Below are 26,478 nucleotides of genomic sequence, written 5' to 3' on the forward strand. Positions count from 1 at the left end.
TAAGATGACGCAATATTTGTCTCAGTAAGCCCCATCCCTTATCTATTGCAGTGGCGAGAACCGGGAGGTTGCCCTGCTCTCCTGGGAGGTCTCCCAGAAATGCGGGAGTCTCCCGGACATTCCGGGAGAGTAGGCAACTATGCATTAAAGAAAAGCAGCTAATGAATCTCTAGAGACAGAAGTGCCTTTTACATTTCTGTCTCCATTACTGAAGTCATGTTGTCTTACCTGTCAGTTTTTGATTCAATCTTGATCTCCATGAAAATGGCCACCTCCATAGACATCAATACATGGACATAAGCAACAATTTCTGAACTGTGTCATCATGCCACAGATGGTGAAGCCAACCACGTCTTGTACTGGCTTAGCATCAGGGAGAATGCCAGACTCTTCAGGGAGTGAGGGAGATCACCCCTAGTTCAGGGAGTCTCCCTGACATTCAGGGAGAATTGGCAAGTATGAAATGATGTCAACCAACAGACAGGAAGTGCAAAATGGCTGAAGCACAGCACAAATGTCTATTTGATTTGCCCTGAAAGAGCAAAATGGTGCTTTTTGCAGAGGAACAGAAGATTTCCTGGGCTCACATGACTGGACTTCAGCTGATTGACTGCAGGGGGCCCCCAATACCTAGGGAACTGTTTGATTGGCTGCCTGAACCTTTATAGTGCAGGCAGTTATAAAGTTCACTGTCCATGATAGGTGCAGTTACCTTTGATGTTGATTGATGTGGATTTGTTTTTGCTGCCTGGTTCTAGTATCGGGACAGCACACCGAACACATTGCCGGCAATTACGGTAGAAGCCTCAGCTCATTTTTCCTTGCACCTCTATGGGTGGGGGGGGGGGGGGGGGCGAGGAAAAATGAGCAGAGATTTCTCTCAAATCACCTCCGCAAAATGTCTTACGGATGTTCCATAGAACCTTTGTGGCTAAATGAATCCCCCCCCAGAGGTCTATGTTGGTATTTTGGCATCTGCCGTCACACCCATAATGTTCTGATTCAATACATCACTATGGCAACTAATTTCCTAATAGCTTCGAAATTAAAGTGTTAAATCTCTTATAGAGCAATAACCCTTTATTTTTTCTGGTGATTGCATTCTATTTGAGTTCAGGGAATGTATTAGATAACAATGGGACTCATTACAAGAGCCCCACTGCCCTAGTCATCTGTATTGTCACTTAATTTTCTAGACCAATGGTTCTCATTGCAGCATTACATCCTATAACCCTTTGATGCGTGTATGCATACGTGAAACTCATGCTCTTAATTACAGTACAGACGTCCAAGTCTTCAGCAGTAAAAGAGTTAACCATTGAGACGTTTCTACTTTCTTGATAAAACACAGGCCTACAGACAAGGGGATAACATTACAGCCCCAGTGCCAGGTAATTTATGTCTGCTTTCTATTACAATGTATGGAGCTAGTGATTAATGCTATCTCGGACATGTTCTCTCTACGAACATACATGTCACCAGGGTTTATTTCTCACAGTGCACCACAAATTAACTGTGTGCAATAGATGTGTCTCTCACTGAAAGTATCCAGCCATGTTCACGCTTTTTACAGAAGGACTTTTCTGATATGTTTTCTCTGTTTGCAAAGTCTGTCAGTTTAAAGCAAAAAGGAGGTCATTTACGAAGTGTTCAATGGTCCAGATAGTACATTATTGTTAATCTGGTGATGAAAGGAGCATAGGGATGATGCTGGGGTGCAGATAGTGTCCATAAATGGATGTAAAACTTGAACTCATGATTTGTAGGGTAATCTGCGCAGTTGCTGCGGTATAACTCCACTCCACTGCACATATACCTGCCCTTGAGCATGCTTAGAAAAGCAGAGCAGGGTCCTCCAGAGTAGAGAGACTCATATCACTGGACACCCACAGATTTTGGTATGAGGCCTGCTGATCGTTTGCTACGTTCGTGGTAACACCATAAATGCCAACTTTTAAGATTTCTAATGGCGCAATTAAGCCCCACCCCCTCCATTCACTGCCGTGAATTTCGGCAAATGCGGAAGCCTTGCCTACTCTTCCAGGAGTCTGTGAGGACTCCCCGAAATTCGGGAGCCTCCCGGGAATTCCAGGAGAGTAGGCAGTATGAGTAACACCCCAACTACCCAAAAACAAAAAACTGAATAAATGACTCGCCTCATCTTATGACATTTGCAGGAATTCCTATTGCTAATTGGCCAGTGATTGCACTCTAGTACTTACTAGCCTGTGCACTAATCAGTCAGGTAATGACAGATCCCCAGCCAGGTACATCCTGCGCATGTGCTGATCAGGCCCGTCCTGGGCAGCTCTGCACATCTCCTTTGAGCACAAAATAAATATGTGTGGTGGTCGAGTACTGATGGGAAATCCTTCCCTTACCTTGTCTCCCAGATACGAGTCAGGTTCTTTTCTCTTTTGGATATCCGGTAGTCAGGAGATAAATACTTCAATGAAAGGGACAAAGATTGGTCAAACAACTTGATTTCATTGAGAATGCGGTAAGGATAGTTTTGGTAAGCCACCGCGCCACTGACCCCTTCAGCTCAAGAGTAATGACAAAATAATGCATCTGATCAGCATAGAGCACAATAGCATTTAACATATAACATAAACCTGGTGAGTATAAGGCAGAATAACGATAACATCTTCAATACACATTGTCTAATAAGGCACACTGGTAATCACAGTTTCTACTTTCACGTTAACAATATCTGACTGGTGATGATGCAATAACCATCAATAATAACCCATCAAGACTCTTACGGTCACTACCGCGCCCACTAGAGGGCTACTTCTTATTCATGTGTTTGGGGTACCGTGCTATTCCCTATGGGTCAGGCGCCCCACTTTTAGCATCTACTGCTGAGTTAACTTGAATCACAGCGGTACCACTAACACTGAATGTCACACCTTCAATATTAATAAATCAATTCTTAGGTAAATCACATAACATTAACATCATCTAAAACATTTGGTGCACCAATATTATCCCCGGTAACGTTACCATATTTTCCACTCAGTCCTGGGCTGACCTGTGCACAGGAATTTGGGTAGTGTTCCAATGTCCTGCAGAGGTTTCCATCAAGGGTTAAGTATTATAGTAGAAAGCAGGGCTGTTGCTCATTTCAGCCACAAGATGTGGCTGTTCTATCAACAGTCAATGAATCTCTATCAGCACATGTACTCTGCAGCAGGGTATAATGTCCAGATATCAGCACACACACACACACGCACACACACACACAGGATATAGCTGAAACGACCGTCTTAATTGTTCCCTGCAGCCTGTGTATAGGTATGATCTGGGGGAAAAGCTCTCACAATCCTTCCTTGTACAAGAATGCAATGTCAGTTTTGGATAGATTCTCTCATCACTCTTCCCTCTGACACTGGGGTGTGTGCAGTACACTACAGGCTAGGTTTTACCTTGAAAAGTGTTCTGTAGTTAGTGAATACTGTCTTTGGCGCCCCACTGCGTGTCCCCAGCTGTTCTCCATCCGCTTTGCTGGCAATGTCACAGTTCTGGCAGCAGCTTATCTTCTCTCTGCTCGGCTGCACATCTTCCCCCTTGTTCCTTCTACCATGCTGCTCTCTCTCTCTCCCTTCCTGCACAACCTTTTCCTGTTACTCCCCCAGCCAATCAGGGCCTTCATCCTCCTCCTGTCAATCACTCCCGGGAACAAGTTTTCAGGAGCACAATTAACCCCTTGTAGCCCTGCATTTTAAAAGCGTTTATGCACTCCTCTGTGCTGTTCAACAGGGCTTTGGGGTACCATATATGCAACTTTGTTTAATGGGGGAATTTAATTGCCAGCGATGTGACATGGGGACATCGTGCCGTGCACATTACCACCAATTGCGGTAGAAATCTCTGCTCATCTCGAACCTCTATTTGTGGTTAATTGAATTCCCCCCTAAGACTGATCATGTCTGAAAGGAGATATACAGCCCTAACCCCTGCATAACACACACACACAACCTCCTCGTACCTCTCCACCTCCCTCTTCTCATCCACTGCTAGCTCCTTCCCTGGATCCAAGTCTAACAAATACAAATCATTAAACTAAAACAATAAAAGGTTGTCAGCATTCCGATCTGTCCTCCTGTTGCCATGGACCCATATGGCATTGTCATAAATCTGGGCCTTTCAGTATGTTTTTAGACCTTGGGACGAAGCTGGAGTACCTGAAGGAAACTAACACAGACCCCCGGAGGAGACACTGCAGGCACATAGCATCCTTTACAGAATTTATGCCCCAGTGATGTTAACCACTGTACCACCTAGATAAAGTAAATGGCCTCCTGTGTAGATCACTGTGAAAATAATTTATCTACCTTACCGGCAAGCTGAAAAATACAGTTGATTCATTGCTGGGAGAAGCTGTTGGCAGATAAACCACCGGGACAATCTCGCAGAGATCTAAGTTAAAAGATGCTGTTTATTTTCCGCATGTCAGTAACCACATGGTAGCATAGGCAGTTCCCTTCCCCCAGGGGATGACAGAGTGAAATATAGATATTTATCCAGTGTGTGCACATATAACATCCATTAACACAGCTGTCCCTCAAACACCATGATCCAGTCTATCATTTCCTTCCCTGAGATTACATTATTATATATATTAGCACATAAGAAGTGTACAATTCCTATCACATTTCTCCCGATTACTAGATTAGCTTATTTCAAGGACTTCATAGAGTATAATATGTGAATGCCGCTTTATGAATCTGATAGACACCACCATCAACCTATTTACGTACAGGAATTACTGATGAATCTATGTTATACTGGTTCTGTGGCTTATTTAAAACCAGGTAAAATGCAGACTGGCTTCAATCAGCCGTAAAATCTGTACAATTTTAATTTGTCAGTAATTAAAGGGATGAGGTGGCAGCACCGCTTACAGGAGAAGCCGCTCAAGCGTAATAATGTATTGAAAATGATAGACTTAGGATTGAAGAGCAGTGACATCATCATTATTAAATGTCAAACAGTGATGTCATCAATAAATAGATTCCTTGCTTCCTTAGACACATTATAAAATATTACACACAAGTTAACCCGTGCATGATACTCATGCATTCTAGTCAAATCAAGCTACTTAAGGTCTTAAAAAGGTTCTTGTCATGCATTTGGGCCTAGCCCAGGCCTCCTCAGGGGAAGAGCGTTACTTCCCGACGCAAGCGCCCTTTTTAATGTGTGTTCATGAGGTAAAATTACCTCACGAAAATGAGTTTGAGCCCTCAACTCGTAAATTTAGCCTTTACTACCCCTCTCACGGGGGGAAGGGTGGATGATGGAAGTTAACTGACTTCACTATTCTAATTTTTTTGTCAAATAATGTCAGTATACCAAATTTCAGGTCAATTGGATGAGTCCTTTCTGAGAAAATAGTTTTTTCCACACACACACACACTAACACACGTCGCTACACATGTCTGTTCATGAGGTAAAATTACCTCACGAAAATGAGTTGGAGCCCTCAACTCGTAAATTTAGCCTTTACTACCCCTCCCACGGGAGGAAGGGGGGATGATGGAAGTTAACTGACTTCACTATTCTAATTTTTTTGTCAAATAATGTCAGTATACCAAATTTCAGGTCAATTGGATGAGCCCTTTCTGAGAAAATAGTTTTTTCCACACACACACTAACACACGCCGCTAGGCTTTTACTTTTATATATTAGACAAGTTAACCCGTGCATGATACTCATGCATTCTAGTCAAATCAAGCTACTTAAGGTGTTAAAAAGGTTCTTGTCATGCATTTGGGCCATAGCCCTGGCCTCCTCAGGGGAAGAGCGTTACTTCCCGACGCAAGCGCCCTTTTTTAACGTGGTTTTGTCCACATGTCACCACCTCATCATTCTTCTCCATCACCTCATCCTTTATTTTCATCGCCACATCTATCCAGATGTCTATCCAGACACAGGGATCTCTCTCAGCGGTCCTGAGTATCACACTCCTCTCACTCAGTCACCCCCGGAAACCACCAACCACTCCCCACTGTCACCCCCGGCAACCACCAACCACTCCCAACTGTCACTTCTCCTTCAAGAAATATATATATATTTTTTTTAAATCTTTATAAACACTTTTAACAATTAACAAATTAAATTAACAAAATAAAAACATCTTAGTATACCAAATTTCAGCCCTTTCTGAATTTTTTTCCCCACACACACTAAGAATTTAGTAGGTCAGTGTATAACTCCGCCCAGCAGGTGGCGCTGCAGCTTGGTTTTATTTTTTACACACACACACACACAGACAGACTAACACACGCCACTAGGCATTTATATTATAGATAATGCTAAGAATTTAGTAGGTCAGTGTATAACTCCGCCCAGCAGGTGGCGCTGCAGCTTGTTGTTTTTTTTTCCACACACAGACTAACACACGCCGCTAGGCTTATATATATTAGATATTCCCTTGACAATAGGGAGATTATCAGGGGAAAACAGGCATTGTGGACAAAAGGCTTGTTCAATAACATGTACATGTAGCATAAATTTGCTTTAATTAATTGGACTGAAAGGCTAACATTTGATTATTTGTTTTGTGTTACTGGATGTTAGTACAGAAACACAGCTGAATAGAGGTGAGAAGGCATCCAATGCCATAGAAGGCGGCATATAATTTCAACCAATAAAGACTGCCCTTTATGACCCTTCACCCTACTGTTACGAGCAGCTGTGGCTCAGGCACCGCCGGGACTCGCTCTGGCCCCACAGACGCGTCCTGGCCGTCGTCATAGCGACCTGGGCGCCACTTCTGTTTTTCGCCCCATCCGTCGCCATGAAGACGTTTGGGATGCTCCTCTTCTCACCGCCGCGACCCGGCCAGCTGGGCACATGCACCCTGCTATAGTTAGTCATTCCCAGGTGGAAATAATTGTTGTACATGCCCCTCCATTTCATTGGTCCTTAGCCTCCCTGCTGGTTTTAGTTCTCTGTTTCAGTGCACTACCTGCTCCTTGTCTCTGCTCCTAAGCTATTTGTATTGATTCTTCTGTGTATGACCCTTTGGCTCGCTTACTTAACCCTGTTGGATTGCTTGTGAGCCTGACCTGTGCCTGTTACCTGGATACGCTGTTTTGCTGCCAGCCCTGACCTCTGCCTGGACCTCACTACCGCTGCCTGCTAGAATCCTTTTGACCTCGGCTTGTTTTCAGACTTCGCTGCTGCCTGCGCTACGGTAATATTATAAACTTGTACTACTCTGAGTTTAAGTCCAGGGGGCATCCGAGTACCTGTGAGCATGCTCAGCACTATGGGAAAGATGGCTGCTATAGGTGAAGACATAACACCTACTCCCAGTTTGCATATCAGCATTATAGTGCCATAGTGTCGCACAGGGTTGGCATACTCAATAAGAATGACACAAGGAAACATAGAAAGGGGTTATCATAACTAGCTGTCATCTCATCCACCTCACCCCCCAACCATCTCCATGAGGATGGTTAACATACTGTAATCTATCCCAGAAATGCCATATATTATGATATTTGCAGAGAGCCTCTCTACTTTCGTACATGAATCTTTCATGTTTCCAAACATCATTTACCAAAACAATCCAGATTGAAACATCTGGAGGCTCAGGCGCCATCCATCTTTTTACTATGATCACCTTAGAAAGTAAGGTTAAATTGAATATATATATTTAAACACATTTATTAAAGTATTTATCTAATGTGAGACCAAAGATACAAACTCATGGACTCAAAGTAGGAGCAACCTCTAGTGTTGATGAAATACATGGCCACACTGTGTTCCAGAAGGTGTGCACCACAGGACACACCCAAATCATTTGCCAAATGTTACCTGAGGGAGTATTGCATTTGGGGCAATGGGAATTATTACGACGCCCCAACTTATGTAATTTAGTAGGAGTAAAATATATTCTATGGAAAATATAAAAATGTATCTGTTGGATTCTTAAGCACGAAGTGGCTTCTCTAGTGCTACTAGCCATTATACCCAAATCCTCATCAAAAAGAGCACCCAGGTCAGTCTCCCAATTGGCTCCAAGAGGATTTAGATCATCTGGTGACAACTGTGGTAACAGGTTAGCATAAAACATAGATATTGTCATGCACGATTCAGCCATGGGGGAGTCTGTAAGTTGAAGCATGTTTCCACCATACTGAGACGTTGCCTAAGTTGCATACATAAAAAAGGGGATTGTTGGAGTTCAAATTCAATTCTCAATTGTTCAAAGGATTTTAAATGGCCATCCACATAAAGTTGACCAAGTGTATGAATCCCTGCCCTCCGCCACAACACAGCTCCTTCAACTAGTCAATTTTCGGAGAGCACCATTAAACCATATAGGTGTATCTGGATCTAATCTTTCTCCTTTCTCTGTGCTACTAACCAGATCATGAAAGCCTGGCATATAATGGAAGCCACTTTTCGCGACCGTGAGGTCGTAAACAGTACCTGTAGCGGTCCCAGAATGCTCGCCAAGGAAATGCTCAAGAGAAACCTGTCACGTATTTCACAATAATTACCACTGACTGGTGTTGGCGCTGCTAAGCTGGGGGGCGCGGAGTCTAATGCACCCCCGGTGTTCACCAGGGACCTCCGCAAGGAGTTGTGGACTTCGCTGCGTGAGGTGCACAGGTCGCGGTTCTACCAGATAGTCACCAGTGCAGTGAATGAAGCGCAATCAGACAGGCCGGGTCGGAACCAAGGAAGCGCAGTACCACGGAGAATAGGCGAGAGAGTAGTCATGAACTGTCCAAGGGTCAAGGCAGCAAGGTACAGTGGGTAATCCGGAAGAGTAGTCAAGAGAGCCAAGTTCAGAAATCAGGAGTCAACATGTAATGCAGGGAAGCTAGAGAGGTATGAACCATCATCATCATCATCATTTATTTATATAGCGCTAAAATATTCCGTAGCGCTTTACAATTGGGGACAAACATAATAAACTAATAAACAAACTGGGTAAAACAGACAAAGAGGTGAGAAGGCCCTGCTCGCAGGCTTACAATCTATGGGACAATGGGAGTTTGACACATGAGGTTAGAATACTCTGGTACCCTAATGGTGCCAGAGTGAGGCTTAAATACAGTGCGGAAAAAAGTGGAGGAGAGGAGTTTCCGGCGATCAGACACAGCTGATCGCTGGTCAGGCGTCCCGTTGCTATGGGAACGATGTGGCAACGATGGGAACGAACTGCGCATGCATGCGCCACGGAGATCACGAGGGCGGAAGAATGTCCCGTTGCTAAGCAACGGGACGAGAGCAGGGATCCGAAGGCGACAGTCTCCGGCACCTATGTGGGGTGTGGAGGCGGTGCCTGACAAAACCCCTGGGGAGTCACCAATCCAAGTGACTAGGTGAGTGAGCTGAGAAGCTAGATAACATAGTGTAAAATTTGGTAAGGCTAGTCCCCTGGAATTTTTTGATCTACACAGTGTATTGAACTGAACCCATTTTCGTTTGGAGCCCCAGATCAAAGATATCAAATAGCTATTAATATTATGAAACACTTTAGATGGGGGATACACCGTGGAATGCTGTAGTGCATAGAGATACTTGGGTTGAACTATCAGTTTAAATAAATTATTCCTTCCCATCACCGTGAGGGGAAGTTTCTGCCAGGAGTGACTCTTATGTTTAAGGAATTCCGTTATGGGATCAATATTAAGTTTAACATAATCAGAATGATTCTGTTACGCAAATATTTGAACTTAGTCGACCATAGGAGGGAATGGCAGGAAGTGACATTCTGAGGTAGTGACCAGGATAAGGGGATTATCATGGATTTGCTCCAGTTTATTCTGAGACCTGACAATTTGCCAAACCGGTCAACTGTCTCAAGGAGGCATACAACAGACAAGTCTGGGTCTTCTAAGAAAACCAGCATATCATCTGCGTATAGTGCTATGCTATCCACAGCCCTCTAATATTCGGTTGTCCATGGATAAGGCAAGCCAGGGACTCTATGGCCAATGCAAAAAGAGCAAGGGACAAGGGGCAGCCCTGTTGAGTTCCTCTCCCCAGACCAAACGGGGCAGTTGTATAACCATTGACACAGATCCTGGCGACTGGTGCAGAATATAACAATTGCACCATACAAAAAAAAAACAGTTCCTATGCCAAAACTGGTCATGATATGCCACAGGTACTCCCACTCAACAAAGTCAAAGGCTCTGGCCGCATCTAAAGACACAACCACAGCCCTCTCCCCTGCCGCCCGGGCCACCTGAAAATGTGTATACAGCCGTCTAACATTGATAAGAGTGGAATTATCGGGCATAAACCACCATCTGGTCTGGGTGGAGAATCTCATGAATAACCTTTTTTAGTCTAATAGAAAGTATTTTTGCTAAAATCTTAGCATCAGTGGTGATTAAGGAAATAGGACGATAGGAGTCCGGACAAAGAACATTTTTACCAGGCTTGAGGCTGAGGATGATAAGGGCTTCTGACATAGAGGGATTAGTGACCCATGTTCAAGTAAATTAACTCTAGGGGATAAATGTATCAAGAGTTCTCCAGGGGGTTTGAAAAGTGGAGATGTTGCCTATAGCAACCAATCAGATTCTAGTTATCATTTTGTAGAATGTACTAAATAAATGATAGCTAGATTCTGGTCTCCTAGCATTTAGGCATAAAGAATTGTCTGCATTTTTTATATACCTCTATGGGAATGCCGGCTGTGCTGTGGGGGCTTTTTTGTTTGAGAATGAGGCAGCATCTATTTCTTCCACCGTAAAGGCAGAATCCAACAATGCAACAGAATCCAGTGACAGTTTGGGTAACCAAATTGCGTCCAAGTATTCTGTAAGCTGGGAAGGAGAGTAAGAGGCTTGTATAGCGTACAATTGTTTAGAATAATAAAAAAACCGTCAGCAATTGTTTTACCTGTGTAGTATTTAGTATTACTGGTATCTAAGATGGCAGTGATTGTCCCAGTGGAAAGTTCATTTCTAGTTAAACATGCCAAATAACTATCTATATATATATATATATATAGTCTATCGGTGTCTTTGAGCCACGGGAGGAAACCCATGTGAACACAGGAAGAACATGTAAACTCCACACAGAAATCACATTGGTCTGAATCAAACCCCAGTATTATTTTAAAACCATTATGTTACCTAAATAAAAGTACAGACCTCCTGTGTAGATCATATATGAACATAACTTCATTACATTATTGACAAGCTAAAAATACAATTCATTTGTTTGCACACAAACATACATACAAACATACATACATACACATGAACAACAAACAATTCCCTTTAGGTCTCATACCCACTTTCTTTATAGCGTTCTACACGCATTTTTAACATTTGTAACAGGTGTGTACGTGTGTCAGACACTAGAAAATATTGTGTCTTGTTTTATCAGACCTATTGACATGTTAGATAAAAACACATATCATCATCATCAGCTATTTATATAGCGCCACTAATTTTGCAGCGCTGTACAGAGAACTCACTCACATCAGTCCCTGCCCCATTGGGGCTTACAGTCTAAATCCCTTAACATACACACACAGACAGAGAGAGACTAAGGTCAATTTAATAGCAGCCAATTAACCTACTAATATCAAACATGAATTGTTTCTTTACCAGTATTTTTAATAGTTAAAAAAATCATTAATATGTTTAATAATGAATGTAAGAATAACAATACAGGAAAACATAAATATTTAGGGATTTAGTTCCCTCTTATTTGGGAACATCCTGCTTTCTTGTGAGAGGACAGAAGGTTCACAGTTATGAGCCTTCGGTTACACTCCTATAGTGACATCAATCCTATTGTAAGAAAATAATGATAGCTGGTAACAATCAAGTGTTAAAGTAATTTACTGCCCTCACCCTTATCCAGGCTGGAAGTTTCACGGTGGAAATAGAAAAGTCAACTATAAAATAAAAGTAATTTGTGTGGAACAAAATAATGACTCAGAATTGAAAAAAAAAAGGCAGCTTCTTGCCACATGGAAAATTACTTATTAAAGAACATGGTTTCTTTACCTTGTAAACGATTTATGATACTATGCAACTGTATTTAAGTATTAAATCTCAGTGGGGAGTGTTACTTTACCTGACCATTTAATACGTCTCTGGGGTACGCTGAGGCACGATGCCAGCAGGTCTGTCCAACTGCCTAACTAGGGGAAGAATGATTGGTTCAATGCCCTCCTCTGCTTTCATCCTGAAATGAACAATTATTTATCCACACTTATACACACACACACTTATATACACACATACATACACACTTATACACACACACACACATACACTTACACATACACACACTTATATACACACATACACACTTACAAACACACACATGCACACACACACATTTAGATACACTTATACACACACATACACACATATTTACACACACATACATACACAGACACTTACACCCACACACTCAGGGGGGAATTCAATTGGCTGCGTTACTGTAAAAAGTAATGCGGCCTACGCACTATTACTGTTATTATGGTAATAGTGCGCTTAAATACCGTTATTACGGTAGTTGCAACGCTGGCTTTTTGCTCGGCGCTCAAGGAGCTGCGAGCTGGAAGCTGGGTTAAATTTACCGTAAAAATGGTAATAGGTTTAACGCTGCGCTACTTCGGGGCGAATTGAATTACCCCCTTAGACACACACATATTTACACACACATACATATACACACTTAAACCCACACACACTTATACACACACATATACACACACATATACATACACACTTACACAGACACTTAGACACACTTACACACAGACACACACACATACACATTTATACAGTTAGACACACTTATTTACACACATTTACACACACACATACATACACACATTTACACGTACACACTTCCACATACACACTTAGAAACACACATATACACACACACATATTTACATACACATACATACACACTTACACATGGACACTTAGACACACTTACACACAGACACACGCACATGCACTTACACATACATACTTATACAGTTAGACACACTTATTCACACACATTTACACACACACATATATACACACATACATACACATATTTACACACACACACATGCACACTTACACACACACACTTAGACACACTTATACACGCACATATACACACACATATTTACACACACATACATACACACTTACACACAGACACATACACTCACGCTTAATTTTAAGAAACATTTTCTATACATTTACATAATGTTGAAGTACTTTTGGGGTTATGGTGGAGATCTTGTGGCTTATTTTGCTTTCTGTAAATTCACACAAACAAAAAACAAATTCTAGTCTAAACTCCAATGCAGAAGGGCCCCACTCGTGTGGTAGGATAACAACTACATACACCAGTGATGGGCAACCTGATGCTCTTCAGGGGCCACATGGTTGGCCCTCTAGCCCATACTTGCCAACTCCCGTAAAGAGCGGCCATGACTGGAGGACGGGAGGGGGCAGGGCGAGACAAATCGTGTCGCGATTGACCTCGCCCCGCCCTCCAAAATATCGTGAATCATCAAGAATCGCGTCAAATGACGTGATTCTCGGTGAAACCTGGGATGCGGGAGAAATGCCAGCTCGCCCGGGAGCCCGGGAGACTGACCCGAATTTCGGGAGTCTCCCGGACTTTCCGGGAGAGTTGGCAAGTATGCTCTAACCTTCAAAAGGGTCACATGTTACCCTTAATCGCAGTAATAAATTACAACAATACAGTTAATCAAAGAAAGAGACACCTATCTGTAATAAGGTATCAGCAGGGATTGTAAACAAGTGTTACAAGTTATAACAAGCACATCGGGCCGTAAAGCAGGAAGGAGCTGGGGCCACAGGGGAAGTCTCGGAGGACCTGCTAGTTAGAAGCAATCAGCATTCTACCAAATATACTGTCAATCCCAACTGAAAAAAGTATGTAACTGGTGCACAATCAGATGATAAAACAGACGCGTTTCTCCATTGCAAATTACCGCTCCAGTTTATAATTTATTTTTAGTGTCAGAACTGTTTTTGTGTCCCAGTCTCTTCAACGTGTATAGTAAAGACTTTAAAAAAATAAAATAAAATGTTCTTTACACGCTCAGGTACTTCGCATGGATGAAAAGCATGTTAAATGGTATACCATAATAACACAAACCTGAGGTTTAAATCCTTTGAACATAATTGTTCTCCCTTAGCAGACGTGCCTTGAGATCCATCACTTTAACTAATTGCGTTGGGAAAAAAAACGGAAAAAAGATTACACATAATTTCTTCATTGTGCTTCTTTCATTAACCCGCAGAGAGAAAGAAAAGAATAATCAGTTGATATATGTGGTTGGGAGACGAAATGTCAACACATGGTGAAATCTAGAACACAATTAGAAGCGATTTATCTTTATAAACTGACAATTCTTTATGTTACAATTGCAGTTCCACCACGTTCAGCCAAAAGCCCTAGCAATATCTCAGAGCTCGCCCATGCAGGTTAAATATTCTCTAGTGTAAACCACCGGGAACCTGATTCTCAAAGACAAAAGGCGGGGAGAAGTGCAGCACAGGAGACTTATTATCTAAAGCTTGTGGAAAGTTTTTAGACTTGCAGAACAGGTAATCTAAAAGAGAGTTCATGAAAATAGTCAGCTGCTGCAAATTGTATGGAGGCAGCATTTAGGGAACAGAGTGTGACCCCATAACTCTCTCTCTGAAAAAGCCGCACGGTTCTCAAAATGTATTTTCATGGCATTGTGCTATGCTAATTACAGCAAAATTGTTTGTTTTATAGAAGAAAACACACTTTGCAATATCCACAGATATAGTATATACATCAAATTTTCAAGTGGCTCATTCATACCTATATACAATTTTTTTGCACTTTTTACACATTAATATAATTCAATAAATGCCAGAAGCGTCACAATGTTAGATCGTAGCACGCCCCTCTTCTCATGCGTTAATGTCAAAACAATAGATTGGATTTGTAAGGGCAACTTGCATGAAAGCACAAAATGCATCAGGAAAACGCAGCCAAAATGAGCAGGGGTGCTGAGAGGGGAGGGGGGGCGGTCAGATACAAAGTACCTGGGCCTCCCTGTGAAGTGGAAGGAGCCATCAAACTGATGTGGCCCCAGTCCCTTCTGCGGCTATGGAAGGGGCCCCAAGAAGTTGCTATAACGGGGCCTGAATTTCCTCTTGGTGGCCCAAAAAGTGAGTGTTGATTTTCATGTATTTTTGGCCATTTTCCTAGCACATGTGTGAACAAACCAATAATGTTATTCTTGATTGCAACAAGAGATCACTGGTGTTCCAAAGTAGCATTTAAAATGACAAGTGAGGCTGCATAGGACGAATGCACTTAAAGGGCGACAGGGTTTGTAGTAAGCTGAACTCTTACCTGAAAGGGGGTTAACATAGGTCTTTGGCCCGACCAATGTGTGCTCCAGTGGGAGGGACCTTGATTGGTAAAGAAGGCTGTACTTCCTGTTCTGCCTCATTCCACAGCACGAGATCCCACCCACCCACTCCTAGTTGCGAGTATTTCTGGGTTAATGTTGCGGTAGGAAGGCACTGCGTTCAGCGGCTGATTAGTGGGCGCACAGGTAGTTGTCGTAGGTCACTGCCCCCCTTTGAGGCACCAGTAACTCCCTTTTTGGCCCTTCAGTGAGGAGGGTCCCTGTACGGCTCGTTGAGGGAGGGCAGCGTGAGTTTTAAAGGGGCAGTCACTCTGATGCCAACTCAGCGCAAGTTATGATGGGATTTGTTCCCCGTGGTTGTGGACGTACGGCGGTGTGCGCCAGTCCACTTGTGATTTTGTGTTATCAGCTTGAGAGTTGTTTTGCAGTGCCCTTTCTCCGCCACCATAGGTCTAGTTAAAGTTAAAATCATAATAAAAGCTCAGGCAATTTTTAATAACTTATACATGTCTCCGTGTGTTTATTTGCATGCAAATGTTTAGAATTCTAAGGTTGATGTAAGGTTTACAGGAACATACACAGTGAGCCCTTTAACTGGCAGCCAGGAGGGCTAACTTGGACTACTGGGGACCCTTTCACCTGCTCCTCCCCACCCTACCAAAAACACAAAACAGCTGCCAATATATCTGGAGCAGTAACACAGCCACTGGCCACAGATATGATGTGACATCACTGCAGGCCATCAGAGAGCAGACGCGAGTCATGTGACAGAAGCCAGTCACTACCTCGTCTCCTTGGCTCTCTTCGTACAGTAAACCTTGGGGGTCCTTATCTCAATAGGTAAAGCTGAGCGACACGCATTTTTAATTTCAAGTTCCTATGATTATCAGTGTTTCATGCCCAGAAAATTAGTTTGCAGTTTCCGAAAGGTCTTCAAATGCAGAATAAACCTGTCTTTTAAAATGGCATTTTTGAAAAACAAATTGTTCTAAAAGAATTCAAACTGAAACAAATTTAGCAAATGTACATTATAAACCACATACACTATAAATATATATTTTTAAAAGCCTCTGTGTGGCTTCAACCATTAATTTGCGATAATCTAACTATTGGCCCAGTATCGCAATAATCAGGAAAACTGAAATGTGGAAGTTCCACTCATCCTTACAGCTGGGACCCTTCTAACTCCATGTCCACTGCCAGGGGAGGGCTGGCAAATTTTAGCCTGGGGGTGCAAGACTAGACTCAGTAGGGAGTCTATTTTAAGAGGGAAAAAAAAATGCAGGTGGGCCAAGGTATTATTACGCTGCTTATTATATTGTGGTACTATTTTTTTTTTTTACAGGTTTTGTTGTCAAAATGCAATTGTGCAGGAAACAGAAAACTAATTTGCAATTTCTCAGTAAAAGGGATACACTGAAAGAACTAAAATGTTTATACTAGATGTTCTTGCTGTGTAGAATTAGGGTAATGTCATGCTTGAGAGCAAGTTAAAACCAGAGAGATATGTCATGCTAATGAGCGTTCAATGAAGTCTAGCTTATGAAAATTGATAGGTTCTGTCCAATCAAACAGTGTACACAATCCCTTCTTCTATGACAATGAAAGCAATAGGTCCCCCTGAACAGTGATGTAGAGAGCACCGCAATGGCACAGTGTTATCTCAGATAATAAATTCTGTGTTCTCCCTGGTTTTAGCTTAATTGCTTGCTACTTGACGACCCTATTCTATCTCGTAACTAACAATTAATCTAATGTATCTTTTATTCTTATACTGTTCTTGTCTGTTTGACACATTGGGGCCAGTTTGCTAATCTAACAGAATGTATTTCCTCTCATTAAAGTGAAAAATGTCACCGGTTACATTGAACAGGCTCTACATGTCCAAACAGTCCAGGGATTAACCGTGCACATTGTCCATTTTATGGATGTTAAGTTATTTGCAATAAGTTTAGCTTGTGAATAAATAAAAGTTCCATTTTTTTCTTAGGTACAAGAGTCTTAAAACATGTAAATACTTCTTATTCTACAACTGTGCATGTAGACAACATAGACCTCTGGTGGCCAAATTCTGCACTGCAACTTTTGTAAAATAGTTAAACATTCTTACGGGGAGATCCAATTCAGTGCAAGGTCTCTGGAACGTCCGCAGAGACACCTCGCGACCATGTTCTGGCTGAATACTCTGCTCAACTTTTCTCGCATCCCAAAGAGGTGTGCAGAAAAATGAGTGGAGATTCTTACCGTAATTGCCCTCTTATAGTACAACTTTCATATGAGCTGTATAATTGAATATACTTTACTCTAAACACTAAATGTAACAATATTTCAATCTCTGCTAAAAATCAAGAATCCCCATTATGTATTCCTACCCTCTCCCTTTTTTTCCCTTTGCAACCTCCCCCCCCCCCCTTGAACGTACAACCCTTAAATAAAAACTCTATGCAGATGTGCCAACACTGCTGGTCGTGAGTGCTTACACGCTTCCTTATTTGCCCAACATTGTTCCATCGTTGATCGTGATTTTTAGTAAGTTTATAAAATCAAATTGTTGTGCTTTGTTCAGATAAAACATGATCATGGCAGCGAACACACTAATGCGATATCTGACCAAACGGTCGTTATCGTGTGATCGGCAGGATAATTGAGTGAAAAACTTGTAGCGTGTACCCAGCTTTGGAAGTGGTGTTCCTAACACAACCAATCAGATATTGGCTTTCATTTTCTGAACTCTGCTACTAACAGTAGAATGCGGTTGCTATGGGCAACAACACAGTTACCTGTGGTAAAGTTTTCAAAATTGTCTGATGTTAGTGAATGTATTCAGCACATGTAGGCAGTGCCGTAACTAGACATTTTGGTGCCCTGGGCGAGACAGGGCACCGGCGCCCCCCATCTAAGTGGAATCGGCATTTGACAAGAGGGTGTGGCCAACCTAATGTGGGTGTGGCTAGCACTGGCATTGTGTTAGATGAGACAAAGAAACAACATGATCAATATAAACACTACAATATCCTATAAAAGCTCACATTAGAACAAATCCACCACTAATCTAACAAGCCTTCCAATTAATCTCCCATGTATGCATACACATTATATATCGTGATTGCATATAACCTGTCCGCATAAAACATGCTGCAGGGATGGATTTCAAACAGCAAGGGGAACTGTAAAATCTCACACTACAGAGCTGCAGGGTTTATCTGAAACAAAACAATGTTCCGTCAAACCCCGGCTGATTAAACGCCTTTTCTTGTGAGGGAGGAAATAAAAAGCAGCTAATTCAAACAAAACCTGCCAGCGGCACCCGGCGATAATGTGTGTGCTGGCTGCGGGTGCACGCTGATAGAATCATACAAGTGTCCCGGGAGCAGGATGCCTGTGTGCATCTAAATGGTCTAGAGAGAGAATATGAATGTTATTTACCGTCCATATGAGGACCCAGACGCGGGAGGGGAGAAACAGTTAAACTAGAAAGCAGTGCAGATATGACGCAGTGCATGCCAGCGGACCCTTTCAGTCAAGATGTGCCTCCTTTGACTTTCGCAGTGGAATGCATGTGCGTTCCACAGACAGGAAGTTCGGTATTTGAAATGCAAATCCAGAACTTCCTGTCTGTGGAACGCATATGCGTTCCACTGCGGAAGTCAAAGGCTTTCCTTATCCCTGACAACAGAGCTAGGTAGCGGGCGGCTGCTGCGCCCCTTTGGGCTTGCGCCCTGGGCGACGGCACCGCCCGCACCACCCTAGTTACGGCTCTGCATGTAGGCTATAGATAATCAGCAATGAATTCATACAGTTACAATTTCTTCTTCAGTAAATTTAAGTATACTTGTCACACAGTGGGGGGAAGTCATTTTGTGGGCGGATTCATAATATAAGCTCACAAGATGGCTGCCGCCAGTGTAGGTGATGGTCGCAGTTTCAGTCCTCTGTTTATTCATCAATTTAAAAGAACACTCAAGTAAAATTATTTGGCTGATATAACAGAGTTACTAGCAAGATTTACAAATATTATACATATGTTAAAGAGTAAGCAAGACATTTTTTGAGATAACAATTTATTCGTTTTCCCCAATTTCAGAATCATTTGAATCGATTTGCCCATCTGTAGTGACAGAACAAAAAGTTACGATCTATTTGCCTATGTTTTGTGGTAAACCCTCTACACAGCATTACTGATTTAAAAATGTAATAAGTTACTGTTGTTTGAGGTATATATAATTTGTACTATATCTAGCACCAATACACAATCTGTACAACTGTTAAGAAATATTATTACACCACAGTGTAGTTTAATACAGACAAAGTGACGTCCTAAAAATACATTATTGACATGTAAAGCACTATTGCCCCTTAAGGTTAACAAGATATATATCTATGTATTAAGGACAATCAGAGAACCGGAGTCATTAAGGAGAGTAAAGCAAAAAAGGAGTAACTTTGCACCTGGGCAAAACCATGTTGCATTGGAGGGGAAGGTAAATTTAAAATGTGGGGACAGATTTATAGCTGGGGTAGGGCATGTCTTTAAATTTCAGTGTAAAAATAAAACTATCAAGTATTTGTGTGCTACAAGAAAAAGCAGCCAGATTTTAACTTATGTACAAAATAATAAACTAATCTGCACCCCTTGCATTGTAACATGGTTTGTCCAGGATCAAAGTTACTCCTTTTCTTTTGCTTTGCTCTCCTTAATCACTCAGGCTCAGAATGTTTATTTGTATAATTACGCTTAGAATAAAGGACAGCATATGCTGGACATAGTTGTATGCCAGTGGTGGCTAAGCCGCGTCTCTCGTCTCGAGCCACGTGAGGCTCTTTGAAGCTAGAATCGAGGCTCTTGGCTGGATGGCTGGGAGTATCACCCAAGTGCTCCAGGCGCCTGCTTCTGACAGCTCGGCTGCCCGAGAGCAGCCGTGTCATGTGATCTATTCTGCATAATGCAGGGAGGTCACGTTATTACTGCAATCCAATCAGGGAAGGAGGAGGAGAGCTGTCGTGTGTTGTCCCTCCTTCCTCTGCGCTGGATCCAGCGTCTGTGTGAGAGGTGTAAGTAAGGGGCATGTGATAGGTGTAAGTAAGGGGCATGTGATAGGCTGAAAGGCATGTAAGGAAATCTGTGTGGAGGTTTTATTGGCATGTATGGGGTATGTGTGGAAATCTGATGACCAGTGGCGGACCAACCATCTGTGCACAAGGTGCGGTGCACCGGGACCCATGGAGAAGATAGGGCCAACTGCACAGGGAACTAGTGAGCTGTGGTCCCCAGTTCCCTACACGGGGCTCACAGCTCGCTAGTTCAGCCTCTGCTGATGGCATGTATGAAGAATGTGGGTAGATCTCATGGGAGGCAGATTGGCATGTATAGGCCATGTGGGGAGGCTGATGGGCATGTATAGGCCATGTGGGGAGGCTGATGGGCATGTATAGGCCATGTGGGGAGGCTGATGGGCATGTATAGGCCATGTGGGGAGGCTGATGGGCATGTATAGGCCATGTGGGGAGGCTGATGGGCATGTATAGGCCATGTGGAGAGGCTGATTGGCATGTATAGGCCATGTGGGGAGGCTGATGAGTATGTAAGAGGCATGTGTGGAAGTCTGATGGCATTAAGGGACACATAGTGAGATCTGGCGGGATGAGGAGAGGCTGAAGGGCTTGTAAGGGGCACGTGGTGTGGTCTGGTGGGAATGTGAAGAGGTCTGAGGGGCATGTCGGCCATTTATTACTTTTTTATCCCCACTTTCCTTCAACAGTGACTGTGGATACAGAAGCACCGAGGGGGGGGGGGTTCCTAGTGCCTGGAAACCCCCTCCAAGCCTGGGGCAATGTATAATTGAGGAGGCTGGACCCTGCCCCCGCTTCCCACGGCTCTGCTTGAAAAGGGAGAGCTGCGTGCACCTAACAGTAGTGCACACAGCATTGCCCATCTATATTATGCGGATAGGAAGAGTAGCCAAGTCTAAAATTATAGCCACGCCCCCATGCATGCTGGTCACTCCCATTGGTGGCGTGGTGTGGAAATTCCCCTCTACAAATACTGCGTTTGCCCCTGCTGGTCCATCCACTCCAAAGGTCCCGCTCTTCAGAGTTTCAGCTGAAAGTCCAAGAGGGACTTCACTATGCATTTGCCGTCCCCCACCCCCCAACGTATGCTCAGAAGAGCAGAGAGCTGACTCTGGAGTGGATGGAACAGCGTAGTTGGGCATCCACCAAATCTTGTTATGGATCCCATCGATTGAGTATTATACCCCTTGCTTCATATATGACCATCAGTAGAGGTGGCCGTGGTTAACCATTATTCATGAGAATGCAGCCTCAGGTGGTGCCTCAGTGACGTCACTGGTTCAGAGAGTGCTGATACTGAATTCAGCCCATAAAATTGCTGCCTTCCCTCTGTGTAGGTGACGGGCAGTCGCGGGCTGGGATACTGCAGGCAGGGGGGCACACAGACGGCCGCATCTCATTACACGGATGCGGGCGCGTAATTGATGACCGAAGAAATTGCATCGGGGGGCGGCCGGCCGGCCTACCCCCCGGCCCTAAAAGCGGAAATTTTGAGCGGTCCGGGGGGCCGATGCCCCCCTGCCCCCCGGCCCAGCCCGCCCCTGGTGACGGGTGCACATTAACAAACAATAATAAACAGGACATGGCTAGTTACATAGTATTATACGACGCCTCCTTTTCTTCTTTGTAGAGAACAATCAGGAAACAGGCACTCAGCGTTACCCCAGTCAGCTGTCAAACAGAAAAAAAAGGTAAAATTAATAATTATTATGTTTACAAAATATGTTATCTCATCTATACCATACACTGCATAATACACTGTAGAAAACAGGAAAGTGAGGACAGAAATGAACAGTTTTATTACAAAGTAAGAAGCTTCGGCATGAGTGTTGTGCCCTCTGTCTACCAAGCTTTGGACTAAAATATAAATATTACAATACTCTATTTGTCTCTTTATACTATATATCGGCATGCGTCCCTCCCAAGTCTCGATCTACCTTTCTTGTTACACCAAGGTCCACAGATTGCATGAAGGGCAAAAGCCATTGTTAAGGGCATATAGGACCCAAAGCTGCCCATGAGCTGATACATAACATTAGAAACTGGAGCTTTGCAGTAAGTGTTTTTTCGCTGAACGATAAATATCATTATTGGATTGATCTTAATCCTGGTATTAGGCTGCCCTCACAGATGTGGATGGAACCACACAACGGGGGCTCCGTATGTGGATGGACCAACATGACCGGGCTTCGTATGCGGATGGGACAACATGACGGGACTCCGTATGTGGATGGACCAACATGACGGGGCTCTGTATGCGGATGGGACAAAATGAGGGGGCTCCGTATGTGGATGGGACAACATGACTGGGCTCCGTATGCGGATGGGACAACATGACGGGGCTCCGTATGTGGATGGACCAACATGACTGGGCTCCGTATGTGGATGGGACAACATGACTGGGCTCCGTATGTGGATGGACCAACATGACGGGGTTCCGTATGTGGATGGGACAACATGACCGGGCTCCGTATGCGGATGGGACAACATGACCGGGCTTCGTATGTGGATGGGACAACATGACGGGGCTCTGTATGTGGATGAGACAAAATGACGGGGCTCCATATGCGGATGGACCAACATGACCGGGCCCCGTATGTGGATGGGACAACAGGACCGGGCTCCGTATGCGGATGGGACAACATGACCGGGCTCCGTATGCGGATGGGACAACATGACCGGGCTCCGTATGCGGATGGGACAACATGACGGGGATCCGTATGTGGATGGACCAACATGACTGGGCTCCGTATGTGGATGGGACAACATGACGTTGCGCCGTATGTGGATGGGACAACATGACGTCGCTCCGTATGTGGATGGGACAACATGACCGGGCTCCATATGCGGATGGACCAACATGACCGGGCTTCGTATGTGGACAGGACAACATGACGGGGCTCTGTATGTGGATGAGACAACATGATGGGGCTCCATATGCGGATGGACCAACATGACCGGGCCCCGCATGTGGATGGGACAACATGACGGGGCTCCGTATGTGGATGGACCAACATGACCGGGCTCCGTATGAGGATGGGACAACTTGACCGGGCTCCGTATGCGGATGGACCAACATGACTGGTCTCCGTATGCGGATGAGACAACACGAGGGGGCTCCGTATGCGGATGGACCAACATGACCGGGCTTCGTATGTGGACGGGACAACATGACGGGGCTCCGTATGCGGTTGGACCAACATGACCGGGCTCCGTATGCGGATGGGACAACACGAGGGGGCTCCGTATGTGGCTGGGACAACATGAGGGGGCTCCGTATGCGGATGGGACAACATGACGGCGCTCTGTGTGTGGCTCATTCATAGTCCTACCACTGAACCTTTCTTTTGAACTTAAATCTTGCAAAACATTGAGGTTTATGGTTGTATAAATACAGCTCTGAATATAAATGTGTGTGACACATTCATCTGGATTTTGGACACACAACAAATAGAAATATACTTAAATGAAAAACATCAATCCTTGTATGTCTGCCACAAGCACTGTGACTGTCTGTGTCTTATTTGTCCAGTAAATGATTCTCAATTTTACCAAACTTTAATCTGTTAGACACTAGCCAGGGTGAACTGGCTAATTACAAAATCATTTCCAAATATTGTCTATTGTGTGGGCATTTAAATACAATATAGTCACTAGATATGTTCATTGTTCCTGGATACTGCAACTAACACAATATCATTTAAAAGACACAAGTGAAACTGTGTCAAAACACAATTTCTTTCTTCTTTTTTGTGTAAGTTTCAGGTTGTACTACTGCAATTTGTCCAGTATGTGGAGCCGTTGCCATTAGGTTATTCTGCTCTATCTGCAATCTCAGTTTTAAGTAAGATCTGCTAAATGGTTTTCAATTCTGACTTGGAACCAAGTCAAAAGTGGAGATGGCGACCGCAAGTAATCATTTCAATAAAAAGTAACTTTTGTTAATGATTAAACATATTGTTTTAAGCACATTAGGCAAAATTATAATATTAAATGGAGGTTAGTCTCTCCAATAAAAATAAACATAAAAAACAGTATTCAATGGTTTGTAAACTGGTGTTGAGCTGTCAACCTGGCCGGGCTCCAGAAAATCACCCCTGGATTTAAGAAATACATATTCAGAGATTTTAACGTGAACATTCTGGGCCTGATTCATTAAGGAAAATAAGGCAAAAAAAGGAGTACATTTTCTTCTGGACAAAACCATGTGACAAGGGGTGCAAGGGGGTGCATATTATTTTATTAATTTGCACATAAATTAATAAATACTGTCTGTTTTTTCATGTAGCACACAAATACTTGATAGCTTTATATTTACACTGAAATTTAAAGTTGATCTAGGACATGCTCTACCCCAGCTATAAATCCGTCCTCACATTTTAAATTTACCTCCCCTCCAATGCAACATGGTTTTGCCTAGGTGCAAAGTTACTCTTTTTTTTTTTGCTGTACTTTCCTTAATGAATCAGGCCCCCAGTGTAAAATTGATTAGGGATATACATACAGTGCATTCAGTAACTATGATCTATGAATAATAATAACATTTATAAATAATAAATAATATACAATAAATACATTAATCCCCTCTCTTTAAAAAATTAAAAGCTGAAATGTCTTTCTCAATGAGATTCAGGTAGACAAAGTAGCCAATTATCATTTTGGCTACACTAACCTTTGAATCTATATTTACTATCTGGTAGTTAGATAATGGACCTTGAAGGTATCTTTATAATACCAGGAAATTATTTTGCCGATTGATTACATGTGAACAATACCCAACAATTGCCTTAATTTCTTTACACCCACTGAAGAGTAAGAGGTTAAGCAAACGTTTTATTAAAACATCAGTCACAGTTGGCAACAACGGTTTTCGCAGATGTCCAATAAAAAGAGTTTTAATCACTTGGATTTCCAGCACCGACGCATAATTCTAAATAATCTATAAATAGGTGGACAGTTTGGGCCATTGGATCAACTTTTACAGAGTAAAATTACTGTGCTCTTTCATTTTTCTGAACGGATTAACTTGCATTTACATCGGAGTGATTTAAATTAGCTCTCCTTACAGACACTAAGGGGAAGATTTACAAAAAATCGCTGCATTTATTGTAGGGCGATTTGAGTCTGGGGTGTTGAATGCCTGCCAATGCAGGGCGGATTGAAAACCGCTAAACTGCTGGGTAAACCGCCGGTTTAGTCAAAACCGCCAGTAAAAAAGAGAGGCTTTTAATACCTGCTTCTGATTGGCTAGATAGCTCAAACATGCTGTTTGTGCTATCTTGCCATTCAGTACATAAGCGGAATCAGTTTTGAGTTACGAATCATGGGGGGGGGGGTGAATAATTATTTATTAAGCAAGGGACAAAATTAATTTATAATTAACTTATGGGGCAAATTTTAGTTTTCATTATATTAAGGGGCCAATATTATTGTATTGTATGATGGGGCCAATATGAATATATAATTATATTAATGGGGCAAATACTATTTGATAATTACACTGCTCACCAAAATTTAACTTTTTTATTCCTGCCCAGGAACTTTAAATGGATTTGGGGTATATCAGTGGTGCTGATTTCAGAAATGTAATCCGTATATCGCAATTCGCTACGGTTCTCGAGATACGAGAGAACATTTGCGCTGCTGCTGATAACCATAGGTAGATAATTTTTGGATTGTCTTTTTAAATTAATGTTTCCTTTAACATAACATGTTGTGCAGCTTATTACACTTTGGTCAAACATATAAATAATGTCAATATAACTTTATTTTTTTTGTTTCCGAAAAAATGAACTCCTCCCGTAGAAGCTGTTTGAATGACCCAGACGTATTCTGCTACAAATGTGGCAGCTATATTCTTGTGAAACAAAGAAGACCCGTCACCAACTTTGTGAAACAAGTTTATTTGGCATATTTTGGGAACAAATTAGGAGACCAGGACAAGACATGGGCACCACATAAGGTTTGCAAACCATGGGTAGAGGACCTACGGCACTGGAAAAATGGTGTCGGAAAAG

General features: G+C 42.9%; 1 protein-coding gene across 1 annotated transcript in view; it reads right to left on the reverse strand.

Annotated features, from left to right (window-relative positions):
* Window positions 1-21,901: 21,901 nt before the first annotated feature.
* Window positions 21,902-26,478, reverse strand: part of LOC142150200 (tetraspanin-11-like) — a 33,197-nt gene continuing 28,620 nt past the window's right edge. The window contains exon 6 of the mRNA XM_075205408.1: window positions 21,902-22,132. Within this exon, the coding sequence (XP_075061509.1) occupies window positions 22,052-22,132 (81 nt within the window). The 3' untranslated portion in view covers window positions 21,902-22,051. The remainder of the gene's footprint in view (window positions 22,133-26,478) is intronic.

Source organism: Mixophyes fleayi, chromosome 4 (assembly GCF_038048845.1).
Source record: "Mixophyes fleayi isolate aMixFle1 chromosome 4, aMixFle1.hap1, whole genome shotgun sequence".
Lineage (NCBI taxonomy): Eukaryota > Metazoa > Chordata > Amphibia > Anura > Limnodynastidae > Mixophyes > Mixophyes fleayi.